This window comes from Phragmites australis, chromosome 1 (genome assembly GCF_958298935.1).
Source record: "Phragmites australis chromosome 1, lpPhrAust1.1, whole genome shotgun sequence".
In the NCBI taxonomy this organism is placed as follows: domain Eukaryota; kingdom Viridiplantae; phylum Streptophyta; class Magnoliopsida; order Poales; family Poaceae; genus Phragmites; species Phragmites australis.
In genome coordinates, this window is record NC_084921.1 from 3,989,527 (window position 1) to 4,009,339 (window position 19,813).

General features: G+C 39.6%; 1 protein-coding gene across 1 annotated transcript; it reads right to left on the reverse strand.

Moving 5' to 3' along the window:
- Positions 1 to 2,980: 2,980 nt before the first annotated feature.
- LOC133886997 (uncharacterized) lies at positions 2,981 to 3,965 on the reverse strand. The gene is made up of 3 exons (XM_062326910.1): positions 3,786 to 3,965; positions 3,502 to 3,649; positions 2,981 to 3,399 (listed from the first exon to the last, which is right to left on the reverse strand). The coding sequence occupies exons 1-3, from the start codon at positions 3,860 to 3,862 to the stop codon at positions 3,337 to 3,339; spliced, it is 288 nt and encodes a 95-aa protein (XP_062182894.1). The 5' UTR covers positions 3,863 to 3,965; the 3' UTR covers positions 2,981 to 3,336.
- Between the last annotated feature and the right edge of the window lie 15,848 nt (positions 3,966 to 19,813).

The following is a 19,813-nucleotide window of genomic DNA, read 5'->3' on the forward strand; positions in this document are numbered from 1 at the left end:
TAATTACCTATCTGCAACATAACCCTTCCACTGCTCCCTTGCGGGTCGCGAAACTATTAACGGGGCACCCCTTATTGGCAGCCCGGTCAGCATGGCCACGTCCCGCAGTGTTACTGCCATCTCACCAAAAGGAAAGTGGAAAGTGTGTGTCTCAGGACGCCAGCGGTCGACGAGACCTGTGAGCAGTGCCTCATCAATTGCCGGGAGAGGTGTCCTACCACCGACCTCCATGGGAGCTCCGGCCATCATGAGAGCGAAAGGTAGTAGTCCCGCCCGTGCGAGTGGCTCGTGGAATCGAGGGTCCAACTCCTTAATCTTGTGCACACTCCGGGCTCGTAACGGACCCAACTGCATGAGTTATCCAATACATGTACAGAGTTAGTTCGAAATTATCGTGGCAATAAAATAGCACATATAAACGTGGTACCTGCTGTCCTGTGAATATCATCCTTCCCCTATGGTTCTCGTCGTACCGCTGCTGAAGAAGCTCGGGAAGACCACCATGAGCCATGGTAATGATTTAAGGCTTCATGGTTCAACAAATAGGTGAACAACATATTAGAATAATCTAAGTACTCTAATTAAATAAACTAAGTACTCTAATTAAATAATCTAAGTAATATAATAACGTAATTAAATAATCTAATTTGTATAATCTCAAAACTCTAATTAAATAAACTTAGTACTCTAATAAAATAATATAAGTAATATAATAACATAATTAAATATTCTAATTTGTATAATCTAAGTACTCTAATTAAATAAACTCAGTACCCTAATTAAATAATCTAAGTAATATAATAACGTAATTAAATATTCTAATTTGTATAATCTAAGTACTCTAATTAAATAAACTAAGTACCCTAATTAAATAATCTAAGTAACGTAATTAAATAATGTAATTAGAATAATCTGACTACTCTAATTAAATAAACTAAGTACCCTAATTAAATATTTAAGTAATATAATAACGTAATTAAATTATCTAATTAGAATAATCTGACTACTCTAATTAAATAAACTAAGTACTCTAATTAAATAATCTAAGTAATATAATAACGTAATTAAATTATCTAATTTGTATAATCTAAATACTCTAATTAAATAAACTAAGTACCCTAATTAAATATTTAAGTAATATAATAACGTAATTAAATTATCTAATTAGAATAATCTGACTACTCTAATTAAATAAACTAAGTACTCTAATTAAATAATCTAAGTAATATAATAACGTAATTAAATTATCTAATTTGTATAATCTAAATACTCTAATTAAATAAACTAAGTACCCTAATTAAATAATCTAAGTAATATAATAACGTAATTAAATAATCTAATTAGAATAATCTGAGTACTCTAATTAAATAAACTAAGTACTCTAATTAAATAATCTAAGTAATATAATAACATAATTAAATAATCTAATTTGTATAATCTAAGTTCTCTAATTAAATAAACTAAGTACTCTAATTAAATCATCTAAGTAATATAATAACATAATTAAATAATCTAATTTGTATAATCTAAGTACTCTAATTAAATAAACTAATATAATTAAATAAATGTAATTGAACGGATTAAACAATCTACTACCGAAAGAACTAATCTATTTCGAAACTGACTAACCAAATAAGCTAATTACTCTAAATATTATTACTAACCTAAGTATTAAATAGGTAATCTAATAACTAACCGGTACGAAAGTGGCTGATCTCGAAGTATTAAACTGCCGCTGTTGCTGCTCGCGTTGCTCCTCTTCTGCTGCTTTCTCTACTCGAGATGCTGCTCCTCTGCCGCTCCTCGCATTCCTTGCTCCCTTCTCTGCTCTGGTGCTGCTCTCTTCTTCGCGGTCTCAATTTATTTAGCTCTCCGCAGACCAACATGCATGCATCCAGCACCAATTATTGACCGGCCGGCCGAACTCACGAACTCACGGGATGCAAAAAAACGAACGACGTGACGTGACAAAGATTGATGTGACGCGGGAAAAAGAGGATGGGACGCCGGCCGGCTGTATTCGGCAACTGAGGTGCCAAATACGGCACTGTGGGCCGTATTCGGCACCTCAGTTGCCGAATACAGCAGAGTACAGGGTGTATTCGGCAACTGAGGTGCCGAATACGGCCCACAGTGCCGTATTCGGCACCTCAGTTGCCGAATACGGTGTTTTCGGATTTTCAGTTTCCGAAAATCAGATTTCGGTATTTGAGATACCGAATACGAGTGCTAGATTTGCAAATACGTCGACATGTTGTCTAATTTCGCAAATACGGTCGCGTATGTTGTCTAAATTTCCAAATTTGCCACTAAGGACCTGTTAGCACTTCACGTGCCGACATCCTACGTGACAGTGGGCTCGGAGGCTATTGGCACTTGTGTCTTGCGGATGACATTCAAAGAAAAATTCATAACTATTTTATATGATCTCAAATGGAGATGATATGTATATAAAAATTATATCTATAGATGAGATCTACAACTCTATAGTTGAATATTTTTTCATTTGAGTTTGTTTAGATGTCCAAAAGGTGGCTAGAAGTTCTAGACCTAGTTTTTTAGATCTAAAATTTATAACCATTTTTTGCAAATCTAAATAGATTCAAATGGAAAAGTATTCAACTACAAAATTGTATATCTCGTCCATATGCACAATTTTCATATAAAGATCATCTTAATCCGAGATCATATGAAAAATGTATGAATTTTTCTTTGAATATTATCTACGGGATAAAGGATCTGCCGGTACGCGGAATACCGATAGGCCCCCGAACCAATTGACACGTAGGATGTCGGCACGTGGTGTGGCTACAAGTACCTATTCTTGCAATTTTATGAATTTAGGTATTATTTTTTCAATTTTCCAATAAAATAATATTTTTTAAATTCCATATAATCATATATGCAACATAACCATATAAAAGCAACGCCCGAAACTACAGTGACTGAAGCTACATATACATCTTCAGCACTGCCAATGTTTGACAGAAAGGTAGGAGTACATACATACATACATACATACATACATAGAGAGCTTTTGGACTAATTAATCAAAGCCATTACAGGGTTCAATCTTAAAGTCGTCGATCCTCTAGCTGATCATCAAACCCTAAGAACTAGTATATATATTTTACTACTACTTAGTAGCTAGCTAGCAGAAGCTAAGTTTGACTTGAGAGTCAACTAAGCCTTGGGAGTTCACACATCAACACACGCGCAAAGGCGATTGACTAGCTAGGATCAACGCAACACTCTCCTGTACCTTAGTAAACTACACTCATATAGCTGCATAGCCATAGCTATATATATAATAATAAATCTGGTCCTTTTGACTGATCAAGCGAGCTCCTGGTTCTTCTCCACCACCCTCACCTCCTTCGCCGATCTCAGCATGCTTGCCTGCATTGTTGTCATGATTTCCACACAGCTGATCCAGAGAAGATGCCCTGAACATATATGCAAAAGGTGGATGGATGTCTCATGCTTGTAAGTCTAGGTCACCTGAGCATCAGTTATCTCGACGGCGAAGCCATCGACGATGGCGAGTGACGACCTCTTCCGGTATGAATCGGGATGGAGGAGCTTGGCGAGCAGCTTGTCGTGCTTCTGGCTCAGGTACGCGTCCAGCGTGGCCGACCCCTCCTTGGACCTGAACCAGCCAAGAGATTATTCACTAATTACCACGATCGATTGAGATATGCTAGGCAGGTAGCGACATACTGATGATCGATGATCAAGATCAATGGGAATAGTGCATATATATATAATGCAGTGGAGAGACGTACCGATCGGCTCTGAGGCGCTCGTACACGGGGTCAAAGTTCATGAACACGAAGTACACCTCCTGCTGCGGCTTCGCCATTGCTCTAGCTCGACCAGTCAGCACACGATCTTCTTCTTGCTCGATCTCCTTGCCTCTACAGTTTATACTGCAGGTATAGTGGAGTAATAGAGTGTGAGAGCTAGCTACCTATAGTTGGTTGGTACAAATCATTGCAATGGGCCGCTATTTATAGCCGGCGCGGCTGCCGGTGGAGTAGAGCTAAAGGGAGAGTGTACTTGCAAGGTTTCTGCTTAACTGTACCCAGATTAGCCTAGATCTAGAATGAGTTAGCTTAAGCAAACAAGCAACAAACAAACCGTTTAAGGGTTGTTGATTTGGTCAAGGGCGCGCCGCGCGGGAGAGCATCACACATAAAATAAGCACACGCACATGTATCTCCAGTTACTTGTCGATCTGTTGTACAGTGCAGTTCATGTATATCTCAAGGAATATATAGTAATTTATACAGCTTGCTAGCTGCAGAAGATATTATATTATGCCAATGCCTGGTTTCATTCGTAAGTGATATCCAAAAGAATGTCTTCGATACATCAGTGGCTAATATTTGCAATGGATGGATGGAATCTTGCACAGGGCGAGAAGAGGTCAAGGACTGGAGGTCTCTGGACTGCAGCTGGCAAGCTGGCCTGAGACACTACTGAGAGAGGCATGCAGAGAGGAGATCACGCTTTAGGATTGCTGGAGAGTGGAGCCTGGCGTGCATGCATGGCATGTGTGCATGCAGTTGATGAGAATCATCAGATCGACGAAGACGATATATCTTCCCAGAGATGGGATGGGATGGGCTCGCAGTCGCTCGTGCATGCAGCTGATGCCGATGCGCTCGGTGAGCTCGGTCGGTCTCTGCCTCTCTGGCCTGTCCAGAGCGAGAGGGCCCGGACGCATCGATCCGGCGCAAGGACGTTGGGATCTCTGCGGACGATATGTGCCGTGTTGTGCGTGCATGCGGCTACCTTCAGATCCGTCCCTCTTTTGGTATACTGTACAAGTACTCTTCTTCAGTTCTTCTGCCATGCTTGTCATATCTGCTTCTTCTTCTCCTTGTGATCATAAAATGATTCCATGTGCACATATTAGGGTTTGTATGGAACATATACGCTGGCATGCATGTATTCAAAGTGCCACTTACAGTAGAAGAAATGGACAGTTTTCTGAGAGACCAGAACCAAAACTGCATATGTCACAACATGCATGCATGCGTCTTATATTGCTATATGCATGCATGGTCTGAAGAGATTTTGGATGTACGCGAGATATATTAGTAAGATAAATGCATGCCACTGCATGGATGCGTAGGGACATCTCTGGACTGGAACACGTACGTAGCCTGTTGCTTGTCTCCTGTACTCTCTTTGCGTTTCTATTTTATAGTTCTTCTTTTGTTGTATTGGTGTCAAATCAATTTAGTATTTGCAACGTGATACTTGTAACTGCTGATGACATTGATCCATGGAATCAATGTGAGATCGATACAAACACTTTACTGTTGATTCATGACCTCACACTGACATATACTCCACGAGTTTAATTTGCTCTGTTTGAGTAAATACGATAATAATACTATATTGCTCTTGTATGAGACACGACTATACTAAATATATGTGCAACTGCACGACTATGCTCAGCGGCACACCCAGCTCAAAAATTAAGCGTGATGGACCATTTGTAACTTTATGAAAAAAACTAAATTCATTAAAGTCCCCTCAAAACAAAAAATTAAGCGAGGGCTGTGCATTCGTTTCGTATGAGCTGGGTCCGCCCATGACTGCGCTACATATGCAACAAGCAATTGCTGATAAAAACCTTATTTTGCAAAGCAGGATTGTCTTGTGTAGCCAGGGGCAAGGGGGCTCCAGCCCCCTACCACTACAAGAAATCAGTTTTTTCTTGACAGTATTTTGCTTTCATGACGGTCCCACAACATTCGATGGGAAAGATCAATGTTTGCTGAAGGTTATGCATCCCGACACGAATAATCCATTCTTTCCTGACGGAGACATACTACATGACGGGAAAAATCTTCTGTCTCTTGACGCAGTGCAGCGGCCGACGCAAATGGCTCATTTTTCCTGGCTGGAGGTTGGGACTGTCACGAGAGGTCTGGGTGGCGCGAGACAACGCATAGGTGCGTGTGAATGTTTCGGTGTTTGGCACGCGCGGGGGACGTGAAACGCACTTTGGCGCATGGCAGCAACAAAATTAAGGACCTTGGCCTTGACCGGTTGTATTAGGAAAAAGAAAAAATAGCAAACCCATCCCCATCTTATTTTCTATCCCCGTAGCCTCCCATCCGCATTGCTCCCTAAAGCAATGGATCTCCTCAAGCCTCGCAAAAGCTATTGATCAAGACATTGATCCCCACTGATTTATTCTGTCCCCACCCGCCATGAACACTAATAAAACCATCAGATCCATAGTGACTGGCCAGAATTTTGGTTGTCTACTATGGACAGAGCTAGCAGGTCGCAGAACCGGCCAACGGAGAAAGACGCCACCACATCCAAGCACGAGCTCCCCATCTTGCACTCCCTCGATGTAAGTGGTATTTAGTTAATTTTTTTAACTCAACACAAAAGTAGTAGCACTTAGTAGTATAGAAAGTAGTAGCAACAAGAGCCTTTTGTCCTCTCTGCAGCGTAAGTGGCATTGAGCGTGCTTTTGTTCCATGATTAGAGTCCAGGTGAGGATTCGCTTCCTCCTTTTGGGGAGCTGTTTCATCAGCCTAACCTGCAAGCAAAGGAACATCTTCATCGAGTAATCCTATTTACATAATATTTCAGTATGATTTTATTGCCAATACTGACAAGAGCAAAATAGAAAGGTTTGTGTTCTACTAATTGTGGTCTGAGAGTAGAATTTTAATAAGATTGTCTCTAAGGTTTATTGTTAGCACGCCTTGTATGCAGCCTTCCATGCCCTCAGAAGTAATTATTTATCTGCTTTATTTCAGCTTTGACCAATCGGGTGGGCACAATTGGTCTTCCATTGCATCAGGCAAATATTAGTGGTACTGTGCTGCTTGCATTTTACACAAGTTATGAATCTTTTTTAATCCCCAAAATTGTTGTCTTTGAATGTTAAATGATATTAATTCTTCCTGGAGCAAAAGTGGTTGATCTATTTCTTATATTCAGTTATCATTACTTCTTTCACTTACCATAGTTATAGCTGCAGATTCTGAATACTTGTTTGGTTCGGCTGCACCCTTGACCACCAAATTATACTGTCACTGTTGCTGCCATCTTTGCTCCTGCCTTCACCACTGCGAATTGATCCAGAGTCCTCAATATTTATCACTGAAGGGTGAGTGTTAGTAGTACCTGGTTAGTTTTTCTTAACTTATATCAATTCTCTCACTTATCATTCAGTTTGTCTATCATTTGAAACTACCAAGTTGCACTTGCTTCAGGTTGCATGCCCTATGAGTACGTATTGTGTAAAATTAGTGGGTTTTGGCTGCTCAAGGACTAGCAACTGCAGCATGTATGCATGCTGGTGGCATGTAAATTTAATTATAAATTGTTGCATGATTGTTTGAATATGTTTATCCATGTGCAAAGTTATTCTTGGTTTTAATACTGATTTGGCAAAAGTCTTGATTAAAATTCACAGATTTTTTATATGAAATCAAGACAATAAATCATCAATGGCTGATCGTGGGTGGATGTATAGTGGTTGGAAGCGCGGTAGACCATGGAGTGAATGGGTTGACAAAACAAATGATTTTTTGGATCATTCTTTCTCTATGCAAAGTTTAGTTGAGGCTGATACAATTAAATGTCCTTGTTCCATGTGTCGGAATTATCTTAGACACAAAAGGCCCAAGGTAGAATTGCACTTGTGTCAGATTGGGTTCAAGGAAAATTACCAAATTTGGACAGCACATGGTGAGAGACATGTCAACCAGTGTAGCAGTGTGGGACCTCAAATAGAACTTGAGGGATTCGGTGAGACAGATCGGATGGACAATATGTTGGCTGATTTAGTTGGGGATCATCCACTAGCAGTAGATGAGACACCAACAACTTCTGCTCAAGCTTTCTATAGGATGGTTGCTAGTGCCGATGAGTTAGTACATGAGAAAACATTGCATTCAAGTTTGTCAGCTATTGTTCGTCTTTTAGCCATAAAGTCACAATACAACCTCTCAGTCACCTGCTATGATGATTTTATAGAACTCATGCATGAACTCCTCCCACCTTAGTGTAAATTTCCCAAAGACTTCTACCATTCAAAAAAGATGTTGAAAGGTCTTGGTATGCCATATCACAAAATTGATGTATGTTATAATAATTGCATGCTGTATTACAAAGGAAGTATTGGTAAAGAGAAATGTGACATTTGTGGTACCCCTTGCTACGAGGATGGTTCAAACAAGATCCCTCGTAAAGTGCTGCGCTACCTGCCCATTAAAGATAGGTTGCGACGATTATATGCACATGAGGAGACAACAACACTAATGCATTCACACAAGCAAACTTGCATGTCTAGCTCTAGTAAAATGGTACATCCATGTCATGGAGAGGCATGGCAACAATTTGATGTAGATTTCCCAGCTTTTGCACAAGAGGCAAGGAATCTTAGACTTGGTATAACAACCGATGGTTTCACACCATATAGCTTGGGTGTAGGGATGAAAATGAACGGGAACGGTCGGGAAAACCCCCTAACCGTTTTCATTTTCACATTTTCTCTCGAAAATGGAATCGAAAACGGGAAAGCCGAAAACGGGTACGAACTCAGGAATGTCGGGATATCAAAAACGAACCAATCCGAACATAAATATGCGGGTATCAGTCAGGAACCGATAATTTAAAATGAGAACACCGATCCGTAGAACAATGATTTCAAACATCGGCGCGACACATAATTAATTCACACCAACAAAAATAATTTATATCATACACAGATGAACCACGTGATGACATAAATATCAACTGAAAAACAACTACTATATCGTAACTCGAATACTCGACATTACATACAATCACACAAAGACTAGGATTAGAGATGGTGCAAGAGCTTGAACAACATCAGTAGGTCAGCAGCCGACTGAGACTGGACCACTGGGATCTGGTTGAACTTTGTGATAGGGGTTATGTTTGGACTGGCCGGTCAGGCTTGGCATGTGGGCTACATTGTGATTTGTGAAGTTTGATCTCAATTAGAAAAACAGGAAATCCGAAAACAGTCAGAAAAACCCCATAACAGTTTTCATTTTCACATTTTCTCTTGAAAACAGAATCGAAAACGGATGAGAAAATACGGAACGGAACGGAATTTATCCCGTCTGTTTTCATCCCTGCTTGGGTGCTGCCCCTTACTCATGTTGGCCAGTATTTGTTCTTCCTTACAACCTTCCGCCTGGTATTTGCATGAGGCCAGAGTATATCTTTCTTTCCCTTGTTATCCCAGGTCCTCAACATCCTGGAAAGAATTTAAGTATCTTGTTAAAACCTTTAGTAGATGAATTGCTTGAGTTATGGGAGGGGGGGTGGACACTTGGGATTCTTCACCGAAGCAAAACTTTAGGATGAGGGCAGCATACATTTGGTCTACCCATGATTTTCCAGCCTATGGTATGTTTGTTGGATGGAGCACCCATGGGCTTTTAGCTTGTCCTGTACAGGGTTCAAAAAACCATCGGTAACCGCTCAAAAATCGCGGTTACCGACCTTCCCGGTCCGGTCCGGTTTCAAAAACCGCTCGGTAACCGAAATTTGAATTCAAAAAATTCGAAAAAATAAAAATATTTATAAAATTCAAAACAAATCTTAAAAAAACTAGACATAATTCTAAGAACTTCTGTGAAAAAAAAATTCAAAAATAATGTCGTTTGCATCATATTCTATAGGGAGAAAGTTTGAAAAAAATTGAAGCGTGCGGCTCAATTATTAACTCACGTTAAGGGAAAGTGTAACATGCAAACACATATTTTTCTTATATAAAACTTATTTTAAGAGAATCTTCAAAATTGATTTCACTTTATTTAGAGTTTTATTAAATTCTCTATGATTTTTACAAAGTTCACAAGTATAAAGTGAATATGTTAAGAAACATCACTGTAATTAATTTTTTCATGTCTACTATTATTTTTTCTACGTAAATCATAATATAAATAAGCTAATGAAAGTGGTTTCACTAATTTTTAAGGTGTGATGGGTCAGTTATGAATTAATCTAGTCGCAACACATTTACACAATCATGCATGTTACAATAACTAATTCATGAGTTCATATATTTTTAAAAGATATAGGATCATGTAAGAAGACTAACAAAATTAGTTTCATGATTTTTGGATTAGCAAAGAGTAAACTATGCATTTACCTTGGTTTAACAAATAAAATTTCTCACAGAAAATTTTGAACTTTTTTATGAGTATAAATACTTTTATCATGTAGATCATGTTACAAGGAAGCCAACAAAATTTGTTTCACTTGATTTGAAGCTCGGATGAATTAGTTATTGATTTTACAAGATTGAACCCTTTTTTAGGTTTTTTGTTGAACTGCGCTGAAATTCGATAAAACCGCTCGATAAATTGAGAAAACCGAGCGGTTACCGACCCAAACCGCTCGGTAACCGATCGAATCAAAAATGCGAGAAAATCGCTCGGTAACCGACCCAAACCGCTCGGTAACCGACCCAAACCGCTCGGTTACCGAGAGGCAAAAACATGATTTTTTCGCAAAAATTTAAAATTTGCCGAATGAATTTTCTCCGAATTTTTTTGAATTTTTGACCGGTAATCGCGGTTACCGCGGTTTTTCGGTTACCGCCGGAGGTCGGTAACCGACCTCCGGTCGGTAACGTGAACCCTGGTCCTGTATGCTTAGGTGATTCCCATGCTTTCCGCCTATCTAATGGTGGTAAGCCTTGCTGGTTTGATTGCCATAGAAGGTTTCTTCCTAGAAATCATGAGTTTCAAACCCAAGCAAATGCATTTTGCAAGGATACAATAGTGCTAAATGCACCACCTAAGCGTTTTAGCGGAGAGGAGATTGAGGCCCATATGAATATACATGTTCATGATACTGAGAATTTTGGCAAACAACACAACTGGACACATATAAGTTGCTTTTGGCAACTTCCTTACTTCAGCAAATTAAAGCTTCCACACAACTTTAATGTCATGCACAATGAGAAAAATGTGGCTGAAGCTATTTGGAACACATGTTTTGATATTGCAAACAAGACCAAAGATAATGTAAAAGAAAGACAAGACTTGGCAGCATTTGCTAGTGCATCTTGCTTATGAGTGTTGACTGGGAGGTCCTGTCCAGTTTCGTTGGATGTATCCATTTGAGAGGTAAAACCAGTAACTTTATTGTGTATATCTCTACTATACTAGTTTTAGAATAATAGATCATGTTCCTATGTAGGCTAATCCAACGACTTAGAAAGAAAATACATAATAAAGCTCGAGTTGAGGGTTCCATTGTGGAAGCTTACCTTGTTGAGGAGGCAACAAATTTCCTTTCTCTCTATTTTAAGTCTCAAGTGCGCTCCATTAGAAATTTGATCCTGAGATATGATGATGGTTCTTCAACATTTCAAAGAAGATGTGATCTTGAATTTTTCCAACACGCTGGTAGATGCATAAGCTCACAAGGGTATCATGACCTGACGACACAACAGTGGAAGGTAGCATTCATATACATAGTGACCAACATTCTAGAGATGGATGATTTCTTGAAGTATGTGTTTAATTTACTATATTTATCCAAATACATTTGTCTAGAATCCAAGTATAATAATGTTGAATCTGTCCATGTAGCGAATTTGATCAAGAACAATGGAAAGGCCAATTGAATCCAACAGAACAAAAAATCAATGACTTACGATTACATGGTTGGAAAGGAAATCACAACAGCCAGCATGGCCCTAATTTCTTTGATTGGTTCAAAAAATAGTAATGTCCTTGCTCACTATTGATTAGCAATTTGTTTCATACTGAAATCAGCAAACACTAATACATATAATGTAACTATTTGTAGTGTTCAGTCAGATCAAGTGTTCACAATGCTTTGCATCAAATATCATATGGGCCTTTGGCTGCTATGATGTTAATGGATATAGATTTCGCTCAAAACAGTATGAGAGGAACAAAATAGGATTGGCCACAACCAATAGTTGTGTTTGTGTTACTAGTTTTGATGAGCATGGCAATGCTATGGAATATTTTGGTTTCATTGAGGACATCATCAAAATATCATGGGAAGGCAGCCTGCAACTTGAGCTAGTTTTATTTGATTGTCGTTGGTTCGATCCAACTTCTAGTGGTGTTAGGCGTACAAAAAATTTGGGTTTGGTAGAGGTGAAACATAGCTCAAAGCTTTTAAATTTTGAACCATTTGTCTTGGCTAGTCAAGTTACACAAGTCTATTATCTGCCTTATGCCTATACAACTAAACTAGATTTGACCGATTGGTGGGTGGTATATCGTGTAGCACCATGAGATCGTTTGCCTCCAATTGACAACAATGGTTCTTCTAGTCAAAATGAAGGCCCAACAAATGAAATGACATTTTTTTTCAAGAGGATGAACTAGATGGCACATTTGTTATTGATATAGGACTCAATTTAGAAATGACTACTTCCCTTGTCTCTGATGAGATTTCTGGCCCAAAAGAGTTAGAGTTGTTAGAGAAGCACAACAATGGCCTTGATCAAGAAGTTTTCAGTGATGAAGAAAATAGTGATAGTGAAGATGAGCACATCATGAATTTCTATGAGGACGAAGATTTCTGAGATGATTTTTGTATTTCCATATATTTGTTCGGTTACTTTTGATGTTAGCATTAAATTATGTTGCTGTAAGTGTAGTGTCATGGCTGAATTGTAATATTATTGTGTCTCAGGTTCTCTATCATGAACTATTATGTTGTTCTTCCTCCAGAATTGTATTATTGTGTCATGTCTTATTTCTTCATTTGTTTCTTATGATTCCTATGTTGATCTGAACATACATGATTCCTTGTATATTTTACCATTTTACTCTGAAAAAGGTGAAGTGAACAGTTAGCTAAATTGGAACTATAAAGCCGAGTTAACTTGTAATATGGCAAGTCATGGCGAGGGGCTTTAACCACCGGGTTGACAATCGAAGTTTGGTGACAAATTCAGCTAATAACAATGCGAGTGAACCATCTGAAGAGAAGACCATGAGGGGCCGCACCAAACTGAAAAAACCCCGCAATGGTCGAATTGCCATCATACCTCTTGGTGATAAGTGAGTTCAACTTAAATCCTTTCACCTAGTTTTCTACATGACTTCTCCTTTGCAATTTCATTTGTGCTTACTGCTGTTACGTAAATTGTAGACAATTTTAGTATGTGAATTACTCACTGAATGATAAGATGAAAAAAGACCAAGGCTTGGAGCAATTCTGAAACATGAGTACCCACCTATAATTGTGGAGAAAGGTAGTGGTGGGGTGGATGTGCAACGCCACGCATTTTATTGACATGATTATTCTTTGATGGAGAGGGAAGATGATGGGACAACTGCTGCAGACCGCGTGAAGGAGGAGTTTTGGGTAAGTCATCTGATTTGGCACTCAGTTTTGGGATAACTGCTGCTAATATGAAACCATCACATCTGACTTTGATTGACTCATAGTTAGCACAACTTATGGATCAAAGCTCCACAAAAAATAAAGGAAGCACACTATAACCTTACATTGTCATGTTCAGTTTAAACATGTGTACACTAGTAATATGTAATGCTTTTTTGTCCTTAGAGTATCTATTCAGTGGGTGAAAATCTTGCAGATGAGGCTGAACGTGAAAGACTTCAAGAAGAGGCTGACAATATCTTTGAGAAGTATGCAGCCAACCAGTGCAGGAATATGATGTGCAAAGCTCGTGTGGATGCAGTGAAATACTTCTTTAGGCATATCTTGAAGTGACCTATCAAGGACCCACTAGCACGGAAAAAGGAACTTACATTCGAACAATATTTGAAGTGCAAACCTGATTGGATTACTGATGAGTCATGGGAGTTACTGTGTCGATATTGGTGCTCTGCTCAGTATAGAAAGAAACAAAAGATTGGGCAAGATTCACGCTATAAATCAAAAGATGTAGCTCAAAACAAGGGTGGTTCAAGACCACTAGGTGAGACCCAACAATATTTGGTTTGTTTTACACCTCTATTACAGTGTGCTTCAATTTTGTTTAGATCCTAAGACTTGCAATACAGATGAGCTGATGAGTGTTTGTCATAGTGCAGAAAGCCAAGTTTGGACCCAAGAAAGCCACTACCATAAACACTTATTGTTGCATGAAGGTGAATCTTAAAAATTGTGATAGCAGTGGGAATAACAGTCCAATCCCAAGCCAACGTGCCCAAAAACGTGTGGTATGTTTCACTACCTTGATTGTTTTAATACTTGGGAGCTTGTATTCATGAAAGCTAACATCTATTATTTTAAAGGATGATTACAATGAAGGCCTCCAAGCTGCATATCCTGTTGATTGGCAGTAAAGACCTTTTGATGCAAAAGTTATGTATAACACCTCAGGTGGCATGCCCCATGGCCGTATGGCAATAGCAGATGGTGCTCTGAAGAAGGATGATGTTGTGGATGCTGCAAAGGAAAGTAACATTAGGCCATCCAACTCCATGTCTCACCAAAATCTCAAGAGAAGACTTGATGAAGCAATTGAAATAAATCAAAACTTTGAAAAAGACAATTTAGTGCTAAAGAAAGACAGTGAAGTGTTAAAGAAAGATAATGCAATTTTGAAGAAACATAATGCAGTACTGGTTCGGTGTGTAAATTGGTCTAACCATCTAATTGAGGTAATTCTTGTGCTTCTCTATATCTTGGAGATTTAAGGTCCAAATATGATCCCTAATTTGGTACTATAAATAAGTCCTTTATAGCAAGCTTCAGATGGAAATGCCAGATGTTCCTGATCAACAAGTAGATGATATGGTAAGTACAAATTTGAAATGATGCTCCAATTTATTCATGCATGGTACCTTTGGCAGCTCTAAGATTGTTGCTGTGCTCTGACAATATTTGTAATTATAAGAGGATTGTATCTGCATGAATGAAAATAACTTATGGACATATTTCATAATCTTCATCTATCATACTACTTCTCATAAATTTCATGCATGCTACTGATTACAATGCATTTCCCTAGAAAAGTGGTTATAATAGTAGTTAAGTACAAGGTTCACACTTAAAACAGATGTTGTACTTTTTTTTTTGGAGAGAATATTGTTGTACATTCTTGAAACAAGTACTATATATGCAAGAAAATATATGTTGATCTCTCATGTTGTACTATTGATGAAACAAGTACCATCTGGAGATTTTAGTCCGCAATCTATTCAATAGCATGAAAATATATGCTGATCTCCAACGCAATACTCTTATTATTTTGTCACATGTAGGAGGGTGTCACTGTAGATGGATCCCTCTCATGCTTCAGATGACATCCACAACAATATTTCTGAAGAAGTGTACTAGCCTTTGTCAACATTTTGGTGCAGATTTGGAAAACTTTTTGGTGAATGCACACATATTTGTTATAGTCATGACTTCAGTGCAGATTTGGAAGACTTTTTGGTGGATGCACATATTTTGTTATAGTTATGCGATACAAGGAGAATTATGGCTAGATGGCTAGTAGGGTCAAATTAACATGTTGAATGAGCCCACTGACTTGTGCTGTGAACTACCTTTTGTTGCATGTATTAGCTTTTTAATTTCTTGCCTGTGATGCAAGCAAGATGTAAGCCAAGGTATGGCAGATTACAAAACTTGAACATGCATGAATTTGTGCTCCTTTTTGTCGATCTGGTGGATGTCACCTGGATGCGTCGGTCTGATCATTTGACTGATGTGGTTCTATATATCATTGTGTGCATGTGGCTTTCTCTAATTAATGCTGCAAATAAGCTAGAAAAAATGTTATATCCATGAGTTCTTGAGAGGAAGTAACTGTCAAGAATTGTATCATTCCTATCATGGAAACTGTCAGGAACGACATTTTGGACCTGACAATGCATCTGACATCGAAGCAACCTTTCCTGACTGTCATCCGTCAGGAACTTGCAACATTACTGTTAGGAAACAACTCCTATCGGCGCCCGTCAAGAACTCACAATGTTTCCTAACATGTTGTTCGTGATGGCTATTTCCTGACGGTCACTGTCAGGAATAGTCAATTCCTGACGGTTTGTTCCTGTCCGGAAAAAACTATTTCCTAGTAGTGTACTGCTTCGCATCCAATGGAAACCTCCTGAGGCCTTCTCTCAAACAATTTTTTTTTTTTGTCATTGATAAGGGGAGAAAAGAAGAGGAAGAGAGATGGATGAGTCCCCGTACTTGGTTCCTCTTCACTGTGTTTAGCTAGGATTCTTTGGCAGTTTTTTAGAGGCCAACATGCATGTGCATGAGGCCCAGGGGGATTGATCAGGGTCACATGCATGTTGGGTACCATCCAATGAGAGCGTCGTCGTCGGAGATGTGGGGGACTGGTTTCCTCCCGGGGCATCGCATGCTTGCTACCTTCCATTTGGCTGCCCAGTTTCCCAGTTCCAACTTTAGCTAGGGTCATTTCCAGGGTCCCAGCTCGATCGAATAGACAGGGTTGCATGGCTCTTCTTTCGTCGTCGCTTCGCTCCATGGATCTTACTATAGCCATCGGTCCAGCATTACACAGAGCTAGGATGGTCCAGCTATTAGCTAGTTTAGAGTACACTGTTCCTTAACAATGGACAAACCAAAACCTCAGAAGGTACGGATTTCAATTTCCAACTGTTGAAAAGAGGGACGGGAAGCAGGAAGTGATGACTTTTAGATCGATTTCCTACCCAAGCTGCCTCAAAAAAGTCCATGAGCCAGCACTGTGCAAAAGGCTATGCATGGTTGATGGAACTATGCATTGCATAGGGCCGGCGCATAAGGCTCATGCATGCATGTCCCGTGGAGCAATCCACAACGTAGATGAGGGCCACCGAAGAGAATTCTTCCTCATTTGTGGGCCAACACGTGCATATATGTATTGGCGCCGCGCGCACAGGTCAGGATGCCCGGATCGATGGATCTCTTCTCCTCCAAAAAGTTACCTGTAGCCACTCTTCGATCGGTGTATCGATATCGACCTTTCGAGGCTTGACTCTTCAAAAGGAGAAGAAAAAAGATTCTTTGAAGACCTGTATGCAGTGTATGTAGAAAGAATCCCTGATGTTAGGCCACTCTTAATGTCTTATTTCTTACGTAAGAGTAAAAATAATTGTTGTTAAGAAATAAAATTTTCAATACATGCTGATGTGCTACTAGTTTTTTATGATCTCTCAAAACAATTAATTGTGTCGTATGGTGATATCTTCCATCTAAGATTGTTCAAAATGTTGATTCCTTTCATAAGAAATAAGTTTGATATCTCTCCTATTTAAATTACACCTCATGAAAGAAATAAGTTTGTTCTCTCTCCTATTTAAATTACTTACCACCTCAGTTTCCCTAGCTCGACAACTTACTAATACCTAAGAAATCAGCCACGCTGAACACTGGGAGAGGTCTTAATTAAGGTCAAAACGTGACATGCATGCTACATATGCACGTTCTGTTACAACTTGGTCCTGAGTGGCGGTGCGCATGTAGCGCGAGCACGCTTGGTATAGCGACGGGACAGAGATTATTAAGCCAATCATATATGCATGGGGGAAGTGGCCAACCCGTCCGCGTGGCCTCTGCAACGGGACGGCCCTACACGAGCAGCGAGTAGACGACATGAGCGCGACGGCCACTAGTGTCAAGTGTCAACAGGTGTGTGTGAGTGTGTGTAACAGCTCCCTGGCCTAGCTGTCCAGAAAGCATCCTCGGCCGGTTTCCCTTCGATCAGCTCAGCTGAGGCACCCTTGGATCGTTGCATGCAGAAACCCATGCAGGGGTGCTCGCAGTTTGCCGACATGCAGGGAAACCACTGGCAGGCTCGTGTCATACATATCGGCATATATAGCAGCAGGGTATCAAGCATGCATGCAATGCAGGGGTAAATACTATATTACTTGTGTACTGTGCGTACATTGTCTTCTTCATCCGGGCCGGCCGGGCTTTGGATGCTCTCTCTTGTGGCAGTCAAGAAGCTAGCTAGTGGGATATGTTAGTGGTGGATGGATGGATAGATGGATGGATCGCGCTATGTGCAGCGTAGGGCTTAGGCTAGGTAATTGGTGCACATGGCGGAAAGCATCTATCTTGAGTTCTTTTCTCGTCCTAGAAACCAGCAGCGGCGACCGTGATGAAAAATGATTTATACAATCGGTTCGAAAATTCTATATAGGATGTTTTTTTTTAATGATCTTAGTATGCACAAATCAGATTTATACATATAAATTTTGAACTGTTTATATAAAATATTTGTACAAACAACTTGTGATTGGAGCTATTTATACTAGAGAAATATCATAGACGACTCACAAGTAGAGCCATCTATGAACTTGGTTTAGTACAGACGGCTCTAGTATCGAGCCATCTGTGAAGTAGCAACAGTTAGATAGCTCCCATTTCGAGCCGTCTGTACTATGAGAATATTACAGACGGTTGTAGGCTTAGAACTATATATACATTCATTTATACAGTACTAAATTTATATATTACTAAATGTATTCACAATAATCATTCAACAACAGATTCACAATCCATTCACAATAGATCATTCAACAACAAATTCATAACAAATCAAACATCTTTGTTCAAGATGTTGGCGGAGTAACCGAACGGAACTTTCACACCATGCAAACACCGGAACAGTTAGGTTCTCTCGGCCTTTTTCAGATTATAGCAGGCAGGAGAAGTCTCATTCTACCCTTTTCGGAGGGCTCAAGTGCTTTTAAATCAACCAAGTCAAGCTTTTTATTGAGGTCGTTATTCGTCTTGCCTGGAATATTAAGTACAAGAGTGTTCTTCTCTACATGCATGACGTTAATGCAGTGGCGAACTTCAAGGTGCTTTCAATACGGTAGCTCCCATAATATCAATCTCTTCTTCCACATACCACATGTATCCTTAGATTTTTTACTCCTCTTTCCAAACACAACATCATGATCTTTAATTATATTGTGCATCTCTTGACCACTGTAGTGCCTTGAACATAAATCTCTCTCCCTCGTTACGTCAAATTATTTCTTCATATTGCAGTACAAGTGATACCTGTTAAGGAACCTACGGTGGTGCATGAACACCATTTTACGTGAGTGGGGCAACCACATACTTGCGGTATCATCTAAGCAATGAGGACACGCCGTGTCTACTTATTTACTCTGACCCAAGAGATTACGTAATACAGGCAAATTACTGATCATGCAGAACAACAAGGCGCGAAACGTGAAATTCTCTCTTTTGTACGCATCACATACTTGCACCCCTTCATTCCACAATGTTTTTATATCTTCCACCAATGATCTTAGGTATACATCAATATCGTTCTCAGGTTATTTCGGGCATTGGATAAGCAGTGACATCATCAAGTACTTTCGCTTCATACATAGCCAAGGAGGTACGTTGTAAATACTGAGAATAATTGGCCAGGTGTTGTGCCTGTTGCTCATATTCCCAAAAGGATTTATCCCTTCTGTGCTAAAAGCAAACCTTATATTCCTCGGTTCTACACCAATGTCATCGAAGATCATGTCGATGTTTTCCACTAGGGAGAATCGACAGGGTGTCTTAGCTTTCCATCTTGCTTGCGGCCCTCCGAGTACCAGCACAACAGTTTGGCCTCTTTTCGATTCGCAAACAAACGCTTAAGGTATGGAATTATAGGCAGATATCACACCACCTTAGCAGGAATTCCTTTCATCACCTCTCCTTCATCTGATTGACTCTTACGCTTGTATCGAGATGCTTTGCACACTGGATATGAATACAAGTATGATAGATCTTTACGGTAGAGGATACAGTTGTTCAGGCATTCATGTTCACCTGTTTTGCTTCGTATGTG

Excerpts from the sequence above, each read along its gene's own strand:
- LOC133886997 (XM_062326910.1), bottom strand. The coding sequence starts at position 3,862 with ATGGCGAAGCCGCAGCAGGAGGTGTACTTCGTGTTCATGAACTTTGAC. Across the intron at positions 3,650-3,785 it reads GAGCGCCTCAGAGCCGATCG|GTCCAAGGAGGGGTCGGCCA; the intron begins GTACGTCTCTCC and ends TGGCTGGTTCAG. Across the intron at positions 3,400-3,501 it reads TCGAGATAACTGATGCTCAG|GCAAGCATGCTGAGATCGGC; the intron begins GTGACCTAGACT and ends ACAACAATGCAG.